A 13,040-nucleotide genomic window follows, 5' to 3' on the forward strand; every position below is an offset into this window, starting at 1 on the left:
AGCTAAACATACCTCCGCAGTATTATAATGAATGGTATCAAAAGCACAAGACTGGAAAGCAAGAATAATTACTAAAAGTGGAGACTAGTTCTGCTGTTCGTAGGAACGAAAGTATGTAGATAGGGCGGACTTCTGAATTTAATAATATTATGGGAGCTCGCTCGTATGTAGGAATGTCCATATGCCAAGTGTTCTTCATCCAGAGGATGGCCTGCATGGGTAATTCATATACTACAAAGGAAATCACTTTTCCTAAAAGTTTTAAAACAAAATAGCCTCAAATGTTTTGAAATTACTCTAAATAGTTGGCTAACATCTTGATCTTTGTTGCGACAGAGAGGCACGAGTTAAAGGTGTACTACTAAGATGGTGGCAACCACGTCACAATGGAGCAGGTCATGACCAATGGGCTTTAGATCATGTGGAGGTTGTCTTGTAAGTATGAGTTCTGTGTTGTGAAGATGATATTTATTTTTTTTTGTCTGCAGTCACTAGCAATTTGAGAAGCTTCAAGAAATGTCAATAGCTGGCCTTTTCTGAAAAAGATCCAGCATTGAAAAATGGAAAGCTCGTTTATCTGAGTGTCTTTTGCAGTGTCAGTGCTTTATTCAGCTCATTTCCTTTGATTGCAGGACTCGTAAACAGAACTACATGATGAACTTCTCAAGGCAACATATGCTCAGGCATTACTACAGCAGAAGGCGAAGGTCCCTCAGACGAAATATTTAAAGAATTACAATACATTGCTGTCATGCTTCATGATTCTAATAAACAAAGCACTGTTTCTCATAAGGGGCCAATGTCAGATATAGGAATGTAATGAAATAAATTAGTTTGAAGACTATAAAATATGACATCTTTTACACACTGTGAATTGATGAATGAAGTGGCTTATATTCTGAAATGTATTGTCTTTTACTCTTTTTGTGGTTGTGTGCTATGTGGTATGTTGTAATGTCAGTTTCTGCGGCAGTATCATAAATAAATGTAAAAGTACAATTTACTTTGCAATGTATTTGTCCTTATAGTCTAGTTGCACAATGATTCGAACAATATCAAATGGTGCTCATCACATACAAATCTGTGTAAGTTAAATATGTCTAAAATAAGAGGGTTGACAGGTTAGATGTGAAATCCTGAATTCCTTTTAAAATAGAATCTAGGAGAGAAAATAAAATTCAAACTGAGCCAGTTAAAAATAAATTGAAAAAAACTGTTTCACACCAAGATGTAAAAATGTAGTATGCACTATTCCAAATCACTATAAATGCAGAATTAGTGTTCTAATTACTTACTTGAGAGTTTTAAGGGTATAAGGAAATATGAAAAGATGTTAGGTGGTTCTGCCATGGTTAACGCAATTGCAAAGCAAATGATGAGGTGACAGGCCTATCTCTGTTTGTATAATCCTAAATGGCAAACAATGGTTGTCTTTGTTTTCTATTATCAGTAAAACCTAACAAAAATACAAAAAAAATTTCCCATGTTCAACAAAGAATTCCAGAGTTTGGAAATTTATTAAAAGGTGGTGATTTTTTTTGTGAAATTGAGTAGTTTACCTTTTAATGCCTTCAAAGCCATTAGAAATAACAGTGTGTTGCAGTTTGAGTGCGTATATCCTAGCTGAACATTAATATTGGTTTTAATGTAAATCCTCATTCTAGCTGTCATTTGTGTCCTCTGGCAGTAATTCATTGGTGATGATGCTTATTCAATATGACAAATTGATGTTAATTGTGTTCATTTTGAACTTGTTTCTACTGATTGACAGCTGGGTCATGTTTGTAACTTCTGAGTGAAATAGTGTTGTATTGACCTAGCATAGCTATAACAGCAATGTACCATTATCTAAAATTAGATCGAGTGACTTAATATATCACTATGTTATTTACTGAGATAGATCAAAACTTTCTTTCAATAAAGCTATTATCACTGATACTACTTATTGCTTTGTGGTTATCATTTTGCAGTTACTTTTCAATTACTTTATAACAGTGGTGTACTTCAAAGGTACTTTATCCGTTGTAAAGCACATTAAGGCATACTGAGGTTGTAAAAGGTTTTATAGAAATTAAAGTTCTTTTGTTTTTTGCATTTTTCTATGTATTTTTTTTTGTAAACAGTTTAAGGGGGGGGGCCTGACGGTTTTCTGTAGGATAATTCATGTCAGAATTTTATCACTCATGTGTCCATCATATTGGCTATAATGACACCATTTCCTTCCCATGTAGCTTTTGACGTGTTGCCTAATCACCTGAAAAAATACCAAACCAAAGAACTCTCAAGAAATGGTGGGAAACTGGTATTTTTTTGATAGATGGTAATTGCAATGCTAACTGTATGGGGGAGGGAATTGAAATTTAGTGACCTTCAATTAACTCTTAAAGATAGTGCTAAGTTCTTATTACATTAAATAAAAACAGAAAATATTGGAAATATGTAACAGTTCAGGCAGGGCATAAGGAGCAAGAAACAATGGTTCAAGTCAAATCTCTCTGCCCCGAGATGCTGCTTAACTAGGTGAGTATTTCCAGCAATTTCTGTTTCTATTTCAGACATACCACTAGCCTAACATGTTAATCTTGATCAGATTCCAACTCCTTATGTTACCTTTTCAATGTAAGGATATTAGTCATTTGGGAATCTGCTTTAATACATAGCAAGAGAGAGAGAGAGAGAGAGAGAGCGAGAGAGAGAACATACATCTGTAAATCAATGTGGATCTTAAAACATGACAATTTATTGTACCACACTCATAATTTACTGTAGCCAATTAACCTATCATGATAGTAGATGGGTGACAGGGCAACTGATGGGCATGTGAGAGATTAAATTACAGGAAAATGAGTGGAGTGGGATTGATGGCATTGCTTTGAGAGCTGGCATATATTTGAAGGACTGAATGGCCTAGGAGGTTATGAAAATATCACAGTGATCTCTAAAATGAAGATTTATTTGGGGTTTTCTACGATGAATCAATAGTGAAATACAGTTGGATTTAATAATATGCAGAGCTTCCTCTGACTGCACACATATCTTTGGCAAAACTAATGCAGAAATCTGAGCAGATACAATAAATAGCCATCTGTACCATTTAACCAGAGGTTCCACTAAACATTTTCCAATGTTAATGCAGAAGATCAGGAGACTCCATGTGAAAATTCTACCCCATGATGTTTAAAGTTTTAGTTCTAAAATTAAGCTAAGGGGTTTGAACACTTAAAATCTGATAGGCCACAGCCATTTTATATGATGTGCATTCTAGAGTGCTCAATCCACAATTATAGTGCATCATCAGTGGATCAACATGGGTGATTTTTGTATCACAAAAACACACAAGTAATAGAACAGGCTGTTTACTAATTATATTTATTGGATGCATTAAAATCTCTTGAAATATCAACATCTACCACTCTTTCTAGGTACAAAGATTTGCTATGTATTTAAAATTTATTGCATATTTTCAGAAAACTAAACATACCACTTGAATCAATCTAGTTGTTTTACTGGTCTGTGAGTACACTTCCACAATCTGATCATCAGATGTGTTTGAAAATTAGACTATCTGTGAATTTACTTTCTCCACTCTCTGTTTTTATCCATCTATTAGTTCAGAATCAGTGATTTCAATTGCTACAGTGGGCCTAGACTCTTCCAGCAAGATTCTTGGTTCTTCTGAGCTTTGGGGTCCTGCAGGAGGCTCAGTTGGGTGTTCTGTTTCAGGTTCAACAGAAGTTTTGAGTGTGATTTCAGATATTGCCAATTCCTTGGGCTGCAACTCCTTTAAGTAATTAGTTTCATTCCTGGAGACTTCCTAGATACAGGATGGTAAGTAACCATGAGTATAAACTGGGACAAATGACATAACATTTTTAAAGCTTTGTATTTGTATTGCATTACTGATCGTATATTATTGAGAGGATCCAGACAAAAGGTAAGCTTTGAAATATGATTTCCATTAAGTCAGTCATTTGATAATATTAGTTTATCTCTGTAGTAACAACTGGATTATAAGTGACATTGCTTATGCTAAGGCAGATGGTATGGCAGGTGCACACCATCTAATGCATAAATTATTGTTCTATTGTAGCTGTATTTAAGACCCCTGTTTTTTAAGCCCAAAGGTCTAATTGCTTGGACATACATAAAGTCTTGATGTGAATTGGAGACTGATTGACATTAGTGAGCAAAGCATGAAAATTCAAAAATGTTCGTAAGTTTTCAGTTCCAGTTTAGAAGAAACTAGCAAGAACTGCTATTTTTAAATCAATATTTTTACATAGGGAAACCTCTTCTGTTTCTGTGAAGGACTAGCCTTGATCTTAAAAATAGGCACAAAAATAGGCAAAAAAAATACAATGAGACATTATGCAAATATTTCTTCAATGGAAGTACATTCCCTCCACTAATAACAGATACATGGATGCCAATATGATCTGTTTGCTTCATGTTCTAGGCAGTTTATCTTCTCTTCCTGCAAAATTCATTATGTTCAGAGAAAAATCATTATATCAGTGACATTTTACAAATGTTAAGAGGATTTTCTAGGCAAGATATAGGATAGCTATTGGCTCTGGTAGGGAAATTAAGAGCAAAAGGAAATAATCTTGTAATAGAACTAAACCTTTCCAGTGGAAATATCAGGAAGTAGTCTGCAGACAAAGGGTTGTAGTATGTTGTTACACAATTCTCTTTTAAAGCTTTGATGCTGAGTCAATAGAACTTTAAACATTAAGATTTTGTTAAAGGGAATAAGGCATACAAGTCATAAGGTTATTCGCTAATTTTGTTTCTTGGCTTCACTAGCAGCTTTTTTGCAGGGTTTACAAAGAAAATATTAATATCTTAATCTATTTATCCCCTCTCTAGATGTGTTTTTCCAACAGTAATTTTATTTCATTGTACATCAGAAATTCAGAAAACTAAGGCCAGTTAATGCTTCACAGGGAAATGTTTGAAGATTTAATGAGGATGTTAGAGTAGGCCAAAGAAAAAAAAATTAAGGCAATCAGGCAAAGTCGACATAGTTTTGTGAAAGGGAATCAAAGCTAAAAAAATTGAGTGAATTATTCTTGTAAAGACCAACTTTGGCTGCCATACAATTAAAGAGATGAAAACTTAATCTGCCAGCTATTTTGTACTTTGGACATTGCAATAAAAGTGTGGCACTATTGTAGTGAGTACTAGGTTAGAGGTGTTTAAGTAAACAAATCAATTGGGTGGTAACAATATTAAAATGTATATTATCCTTCAATAATATCTTTAACCAAAGCCATTAAAATTCCGTCATTTTAAAAGAATGCAAATAGTTCCTCCCAAATTTTGCCACACCACTTTGAAATACATATCAGAGCATAAAACAGCAACTCTTCCTCATGGCACTCCCACTCCATTGATGATGACTTACTATTTCCAACTATAATTGCAATATTATGTTAAGAACAGAGCATATTGGCTGCAGCCACACCTGTATTCAAGCTGCATATTTTGGAGATGCATATAATTCACTAGAAAAGTGCCGAAAGTGTAAGTGTTTCAGATTAGAATATCTTTTCTGGGTGGCCTTAAAGATGTACTTTATCTCACTAAACATTGTTGAATGGAGCTATTTCATCTGCAACTAAGAGGTTTTACAGGATTTCCAGTGAGGCTTGATTTAAACTAATGAAATGTACTTGGTGGAATTGTAGGATGTTAATACAGCCTCACTTAGGAGCAAATGAGGCACAAAGTTTTATGTCCACACAAGGTTGCTGAGATAATGAAATCATGCACTTACATCTTAGAGTCATACAGCACATGTGCCTTTGAACTCACTGAGTCTGTGTTGACCATCAAGCACTCATTTACACTAATCCTATACTGATTCCATTTTATTCTCTCCACTTTTCCAGCATTCCCCAGATACTCCTACTCACCTACACACTGTTGGCAATTTACAATGGCCAATTAATCCAAATGTTTTTGGATTGTGAGATTAATTGGCCATTGTAAGAGGAAAAGAAAGTCATCCTCAACTTTGAGGAACTATCTAAGTAAGAAAGAAAAAACAGGAAAAGGAAAAGAAGAAAAAGATGATACACAAAGCTACCCTTTCAAAAGGATTATTGGACAGTGATCAGCAAAGTTTGCCAATTTTATTCTCATACCAAGGTTTGCAAAGTGCAATTGCAGCATTCCAATTGATATACTGTTGATTTTCACTAACATAGCACAGACTGGATTTTCTAGGTCTGTAAGGTTCTCACCATCTTAAACTGCTGGGCCATTGGGTAAAACTCTAAAAATAAATATGTGGAAAATTATGCATTTTTAAAAATTAATCAGAGCTTACCATGTAATTGAGTATATAGACTTTCCAATCTTGAGTCACGTTGCACTGTAACTTGTGGTATATTAGTTTTCCAAAGATGTCATTGTTCTGCGTAGTTAAACAGATAGCTGAACCCTACACAGAATAAATATTACAGATTAAATCTGATACTATGATAAAGTCTCAAAGTATGGCTGGATATAGCCAAGTATAGCTGGATGTAGCCTTCAAAGCAGTGATCTACATTATCTGATACAAAATGCAGTAAAAGGCAATTAAAACTACAATGCCAGCAACTTACTGCTGTTGCAGGGATCTTTGGACCACACGTGTCAGGTACAGTCTCATTATTGTTAGGACAGGTTGTTTCAATAAGCTCGAAATTGAGAGTAACAATCTCCCCGACAGAGGTCTATGAACATAACAGTACAGAAGAGAAGAATGTTACAAATATCATAGAGCTGTATTATCACTCACTGGCCAAGGCATTTTATTTTATCATATTTTAAAAGAATACTCATAATTTAAAAATCCTACATTTTATGTCTTACTTGAATGCTGCGATTTTTTTCTTCCATTATTAGTCAAGCTTGCAACTTAGGTTACAGATTTTAAGATTTTATTTGAAAACAACTACTTTTTAATTCATTCTACAGGCTGACAAAAAACAGCATTTATTACCCATACACCTCCACAATAAATCTGCTGCTCAGAAACTAGACGTTAACTCCTTCTGGCAGAAGATGAAATGTATGGACTTTGGAAAGTACCCATGAATATAGCTCGATTATCACTTCATCTTCAAGTAAGTTGATGTCTAGTGGAAAGCTGAAGATGTGGATAAGCCTCCTGCAGAATCTAAAGAGCAAAGACCCTGCAAATGGCTGCTTTGGCCTTGGTGTGCTCCACTATGGAGAGCTGCACTCCCATATGGATGACTGTCACCACACAAGACACTAGACGTGCAACTGAACACAGCCATGTGTTGCAACACCTGAGTACTTAAGTAAACTGGCTCCTGATACAAGCAAACTGTGATCCTGAAGACACGAGGAAAGAATCCTCTGCTGCTCATTTTGTTAATTATATCTTCGTACACCTATAACCCAATCCATCACAAAATGGAAGGCACACTAAGATAGGAACTCAAATCACCACAATAATGACTTCAATGACATACCCTTGTTTAATAGAATGGAACAATGGGAAGTCTCAATGGAACAACATATTCTGAACAAAGACCTTATTGGTACTTGACTAGACTTTTCAAGGACAACCCTCAATGGGATTTGAACTTGATAAAGGAAGTTTGACCATCTTTTACATTGAGTGAAACTCAAATAAAGTCCTGGTAGACTGCAGCTGTAGAAGTCAAATAATGTAACATATCATAAAAAAAACTTGCCCTCCAATCTATTCCAGGATATATGGTCAACACTTATGTGCCCATACTAGACACCATAACCTGCCTCCAGAACATCAAGTGCTATCACCACCACAGAAAAAGAAGCTATGCTGTAACTTTGTGATACAGAGGGGGAACTAGGCTCAGCTCGTTCTTGACAAAAGAGTTTCAGCTGGCAGTATATACAGTGGACATCTCGTAAGTCAACTAAATGGATGCAACCAACTATGTGCGATGACCTACAAGATTGAAATGCTTGCCAACACATTGCTGCCTCATTGAGAAACTGTAAATACCTGACCTCAGTGGAATCTTCAACATACAATGCTTAAAAGGGCTTTACTTATGCACAAAATAATTTGTCTCTTTCTGTAATTATTTCCCTGCTTCCTCTTTTTGTCCAGTTTTGTAGATATTTGCTGCTGTTATTGAAATTCTTGTTAGGCTATAGTTTAAACTGAACTTAATATGAAACAAAAGTGTGCATGGGACCATGGCCCCCATCATCATTAGGTGCATTAAAGATGTATATAAATGTACATAACATGCATCTATTGAATCCATTTTAATAGAAAAATCCTGGAAAGACTCAGTAGGTCAGTATCTCACCTGAACTGCTTCGTGTTTCGATCATTTTCTGTATTTATTTCAGATTTCCAGCAGCTGCACTTTTTATTTTATTTTGGTACTACCTTTTCCTTGGCAACTGTCTATTTTCTTTTATTAACTTTTAATCTTCCATCGTAAAAAAATGATGTATCAAACACAACCATTAGGAAAGCATATTTGCAATTTAACAGTATTATAACTTTATAGGTTTTTTAGAACATAGAACACTACAGCACAGTACAGGCCCTTCGGCCCACAATGTTGTGCCGACATTTTATCCTGCTCTAAGATCTATCTAACCCTCCCCTCCCGCACAGCCCCCCACCCTTCCACTATTAGGACTAAAGTGAAACTTACAAATGTGCTGTGACACCAATCATCAGAATATTGGCCAGATTTTGCTTATGACCATGGCACTAACCTTTCAGGTACATTGGCCTGGAGGCCTCAACTCCAGGGCCTTTCCACCAGGAGAAAGGGGCCATGTATGCTGACCAGAATACAAGCAACAGAACAGAGTCCCTATTGTCTCCCTATTAAGACAAGGGTTTGTACATCAGTCACAGCTAGCAATAAAGCTGAAGGGCCAGATGAAAATTGCATTCAGCTCCTCAACACACTATAATCTGGAACTGCTACATGAATCACTGGGAGTTCAATGGCAGAGCAGGAGGTCAGATACCCCAGAACCTGACCTTCTGCACATTGCTGACTCCCAGAATGCAGTGTGCTATTGACTGAGGGATAATTATCAGCAAGAACAATAGAGGAACACTTTTTAAATTAATTTTCTCAGCCTATTAGCAGTTCCCTTATCATGTTTCTTATTTGTCTGCTGGGAAATTGCCTAAACTGTTCTGAGATAGCTGACAAGCTTACGAATACCACATCTTAGCAAAATATTTACTGTGAACAAACCCTATAGTAGCAAACAGGTTGACCCATTAAACAATGCAATAAAAATGTGAGATACTCAGTAGGTCCGACTCTATCTGTGGAGAGAGAAGCAATTATTGTTTCCTGACTTTTCATCAGAACTCTGTTTCTTCTCCATCGATGTTGCCTGACCTGCTGAGTATCCCCATTTTCTATTTTTATTTCAGATTTACAGAATCTGCAGATTTTTGCTTTTCCATGAAACATTTCTTTCAAAGCTAAAATACCTATAATTTTTGTGGCTTCAGCTAACCAATAGTATGATTAAAAACTTTGAGTATTTCTGAATTTCTCCATAAAATAAATAAACTCTGTAGAATACCAACTTACTATGACGCATACAAAAGATCATTCAACCCATTGCGCCTATGACGAGCGAGTAAATCCCATCAGTCCCATTACCTTCTTCTTATTTTCCTGTATCCCTGCAAATTTATTCTTTCACGTGCCCATCAGCTCCTCTTTGCTTCTTTCTGTCACTTACTTACACTAAGGGGCAACTTACAAAGGCCAATTAACTTACTAACACATTTTTGAGATATGGAATAAACCAGAGTACCCAACAGATACTTCAACAGTCACAGGAGAATCTGCAAACTGCACCCTCAGCAGTTAAGGCCAGGATCAAATCTCGATTCCTGGAGTTGTGAGGCAGCAGTGCTAACTACCATAAAAACACCATAAAATATAAAACAGAGTTTTGTTTTAACATTAAAAAAGCAATCTACTGACCTTGGGTTGAGTTGTACCACTTACTTTTAGTTTACTTACACAACGTACATTTTCTGGGTTCAAGGATTTATAGGTAAGCCAGTGATAAAGTAAACATCAAGGGCACAACCGTGTTTTACCTCGTGTACTGCAGAAAGAACTCGAGCCAAAGCAAATTTGTAAAGCTGCCTGCTGTTGTCATTGAATTTAGAAATGGAATGCTTCACAATCTTGTGCACTCTTGGATCATTAGTGTTCAGGGGTAGTAAGCAACCAAAACATGGCACTGCACTAACATCTATAAAACAAAAACTTGTTGTAGGATTGATTTTTTTTTCTAAAAATTATGAGTACTTTACTGATTTACCATGAGCACCCATGGGAGATTTCAGACGAGATTGTAACAATGTTTCCCCGCAGGAGTGTAATCTTAGTGTAATATGTTTAGTTTACATTTTTGTGAGATGAAACTACAGATTTAATTTATACACCAGAAGTCTGAAGGGTCATGTTTCCAGATCAAGAGCCTTAATCTGTCATAGCAGCTCTGTCAAGTCTAAAATAATTTATGCATTCAGCTTTTATTTAGCGAAACACCGTGGCAGACTTTGCCCTTGCATATTTCTGAAGAGAGGTCAAGATGATAAAATGAACCAATGAGTACAACAAATTTCTCCTATAGGAGGATAAATTAAAGATTATTTCGGTGAACTAGTCTTAGGAAAGCTTTCCACCTTGAATGCTTCATTACTTCTATTGAGTGTGCATACATACTGTCATATTACAAAATCTCCCATGATATTGCTTACAGACATCAAGCTTATGCTGTTAATAATAATAAACATTTATTATATATTGAGAAACAGGTTTGCATTGGTTATTTCCTATTAGAGTCTGCCTTGAATAAACTAATCGGTAGTCAAAGCTAAGCTGTGGTTAATGAACACCGACAATTAAAGGTTACAAAGTGTGACTGGACCAGAGTGGTAATCCGAACATCTACCTGCTTAACAAGTACCTGTGGGTAAATGTTTCAAACAGGCGTGGACATGGTTCAATTGAAGGTTAATTCCCACTGTTAAAGGAAGTTTGTAAAAAAAAATTCCAATGAAGCAATGATGCATTTCAAGACTAATAGAAGTAAATGCTTCAATGAATCCAGTAGTGAGTTTGTCAGCCCAAGGCAAATGTCCCTTGGGGTGATGTGCTGATATGAAAGTGAATGGAAATCAATGGGAAATAGCTGAAATTTTTAATACTTTTGAAGATTATGCAGTGGTGATTTGTGTCTAGTTTTTATAAAGAGATTTTAAGGCTCTGGACAAAGTGAAGAGGGTGGTCACAAAATTGATAATAAAAACAAAAAAATTTGGAAAAACAGCAGGTCATGTAGCATCTGTGGAGCAGGAAACAAGAGTTATTCTTCCAGGTCAATTATCTTTCCTTGGAAGATTACAAAAAATTGAAATTAAGATTAAGAAATTATTACCATAAGTAAGCTCAAAAGAACTGAATATGTACATTTCAGAAGAGCATGAACTTCATGGAAATTTGATTGAGAATTAACATTAAAAAGGATTTCAATTGTGTTTAGGAGAATCTAATTTTTCAACCATACAAGTTAGGAGGAGCTGGTCTACAAATTATATAGGGGCAGAACTAGATTGGATGTGGGGTTCTCATGTTCCCACAGACAGATAAACCTGTAGGTTCATGCAGGGAAAACAGATTCACTGATTTTGTTCAAGCTAACCGTCTGGACCAGAAACCATATTGTAAAGGAGGTAGAAAATATACAAGATAAATCAGACTAGTTTCATTGGCTAAAAGGGTTTATGGCGAACCTTCAAGATTTTTTCCAGCTAATTGGCTTGGACTATTAATTAGTTTATTTGCTTTTCACAGTGGCTCTAAGCATGTAGGAAGTAAATGTATGATGGACAGGGCATATGAATATGGGGTATTAGACAAGCATAGATTTTACAATTCATCATTTTTCCACGTTGCCATCATTTGCTATTGTCCAATATCTAAGGCAATCAGACCAGGTGTAATTTACATTTTATACATAGTCCCTCCTGGTCCCTTTAACTCTATATTTACAAGTGAAATATTTCTGAGGTGTGACCGATATGCCATTCTATTTTCATGTACATATATTTCTGAAAGACTGTGATGGAGGAGGGAGAAATGGTGGATGACCTTTCTGGTTTTCTATTCATTAGCCATTTATCTATTTTCAAATTTTTAAATAAAAAAAAGAGATGTCTGAAACATTTCTTCATAGTTGAGTGTTACCTTCATCCATAATCAGTTGGATCAGCTGGCATTTAGGAATTCCTCTCATGTGACCTTTTGATTCACCAATTTGAAACAGAACTTCTGCACGGCAATCTCCTATTACCTTGAATTATACAGAACATAGAGAAATTACATGTTTAACTCAACCAAGTGGCATTATTATTCTCTGCATAAACAGTGATCCTTTTTGGAAACTCAAGTATATAGTAACAAAAAGTAACCCTGGCACCTTTTTGTACAGCAAATATTTGAAGGACACTTTAGAAAATCTACCATTGCCATTGTGTGAAAGGGTTTTTTCTGAAGAATGATCTAGTGTAATGGTTAGTAAATTCTTTGCATAAATCCTTGCTGGTATTGCTTCTCTAATGACTACTTGCCCAAGCGCTTAATCTGTTATTAAAGGAGATTCTGCAAATTATAGATATCAAACAGATTAACTGAGATGAGAATAGGATAGAATTTAGGATCAAGCAAAGGATGTCAAAATTAATAAAGAATGAGTGCAAATGAGAGTTAAAAATCTAAACTTCACATACATGATCAAATGCATGAATATTACACACATTGTACTGCACTGTCAATGGTCTCTTTCTTTGGCCTACATACTGTACAATAGCTAGAAGTGCACATTCTTAATTCTCTGTTGCTTACGATAATATTTGAAGAATCATTCACTGTTCAATTATTTCTACTAATATTGTGCTCTTTGTACTACGTATTGACATCTTCAATAAAATTGGGTGTGTTAATTACACATGAACT

The 13,040-nt window shown here is 35.6% G+C and overlaps 2 protein-coding genes across 9 annotated transcripts in view; one reads left to right on the top strand and one right to left on the bottom strand.

Moving 5' to 3' along the window:
* Positions 1 to 1,941, top strand: part of reln (reelin) — a 276,572-nt gene extending 274,631 nt beyond the window's left edge. For all 5 annotated transcript variants that reach the window (XM_052034310.1, XM_052034309.1, XM_052034308.1 and 2 more), the window contains 2 exons: positions 337 to 435; positions 633 to 1,941. In XM_052034310.1, the coding sequence (XP_051890270.1) occupies positions 337 to 435; positions 633 to 729 (196 nt within the window). In that variant the 3' untranslated portion in view covers positions 730 to 1,941. The remainder of the gene's footprint in view (positions 1 to 336; positions 436 to 632) is intronic.
* The window catches only part of LOC127580637 (kininogen-1-like), a 31,379-nt gene that overhangs the window by 450 nt on the left and 17,889 nt on the right, over positions 1 to 13,040 (bottom strand). For 3 of the 4 annotated variants that reach the window (XM_052034318.1, XM_052034317.1, XM_052034314.1), the window contains 5 exons: positions 12,273 to 12,378; positions 10,115 to 10,272; positions 6,615 to 6,725; positions 6,335 to 6,448; positions 3,380 to 3,814 (listed from right to left, as the gene is read on the bottom strand). In XM_052034318.1, the coding sequence (XP_051890278.1) occupies positions 3,596 to 3,814; positions 6,335 to 6,448; positions 6,615 to 6,725; positions 10,115 to 10,272; positions 12,273 to 12,378 (708 nt within the window). In that variant the 3' untranslated portion in view covers positions 3,380 to 3,595. Of the gene's footprint in view, positions 1 to 3,379; positions 3,815 to 6,334; positions 6,449 to 6,614; positions 6,726 to 10,114; positions 10,273 to 12,272; positions 12,379 to 13,040 lie in introns of those variants that run through there. The other variant, XM_052034316.1, reaches the window with a different exon arrangement.

The sequence above is a fragment of the Pristis pectinata genome, chromosome 19 (assembly GCF_009764475.1).
Source record: "Pristis pectinata isolate sPriPec2 chromosome 19, sPriPec2.1.pri, whole genome shotgun sequence".
Classification (NCBI taxonomy): Eukaryota; Metazoa; Chordata; class Chondrichthyes; order Rhinopristiformes; family Pristidae; genus Pristis; species Pristis pectinata.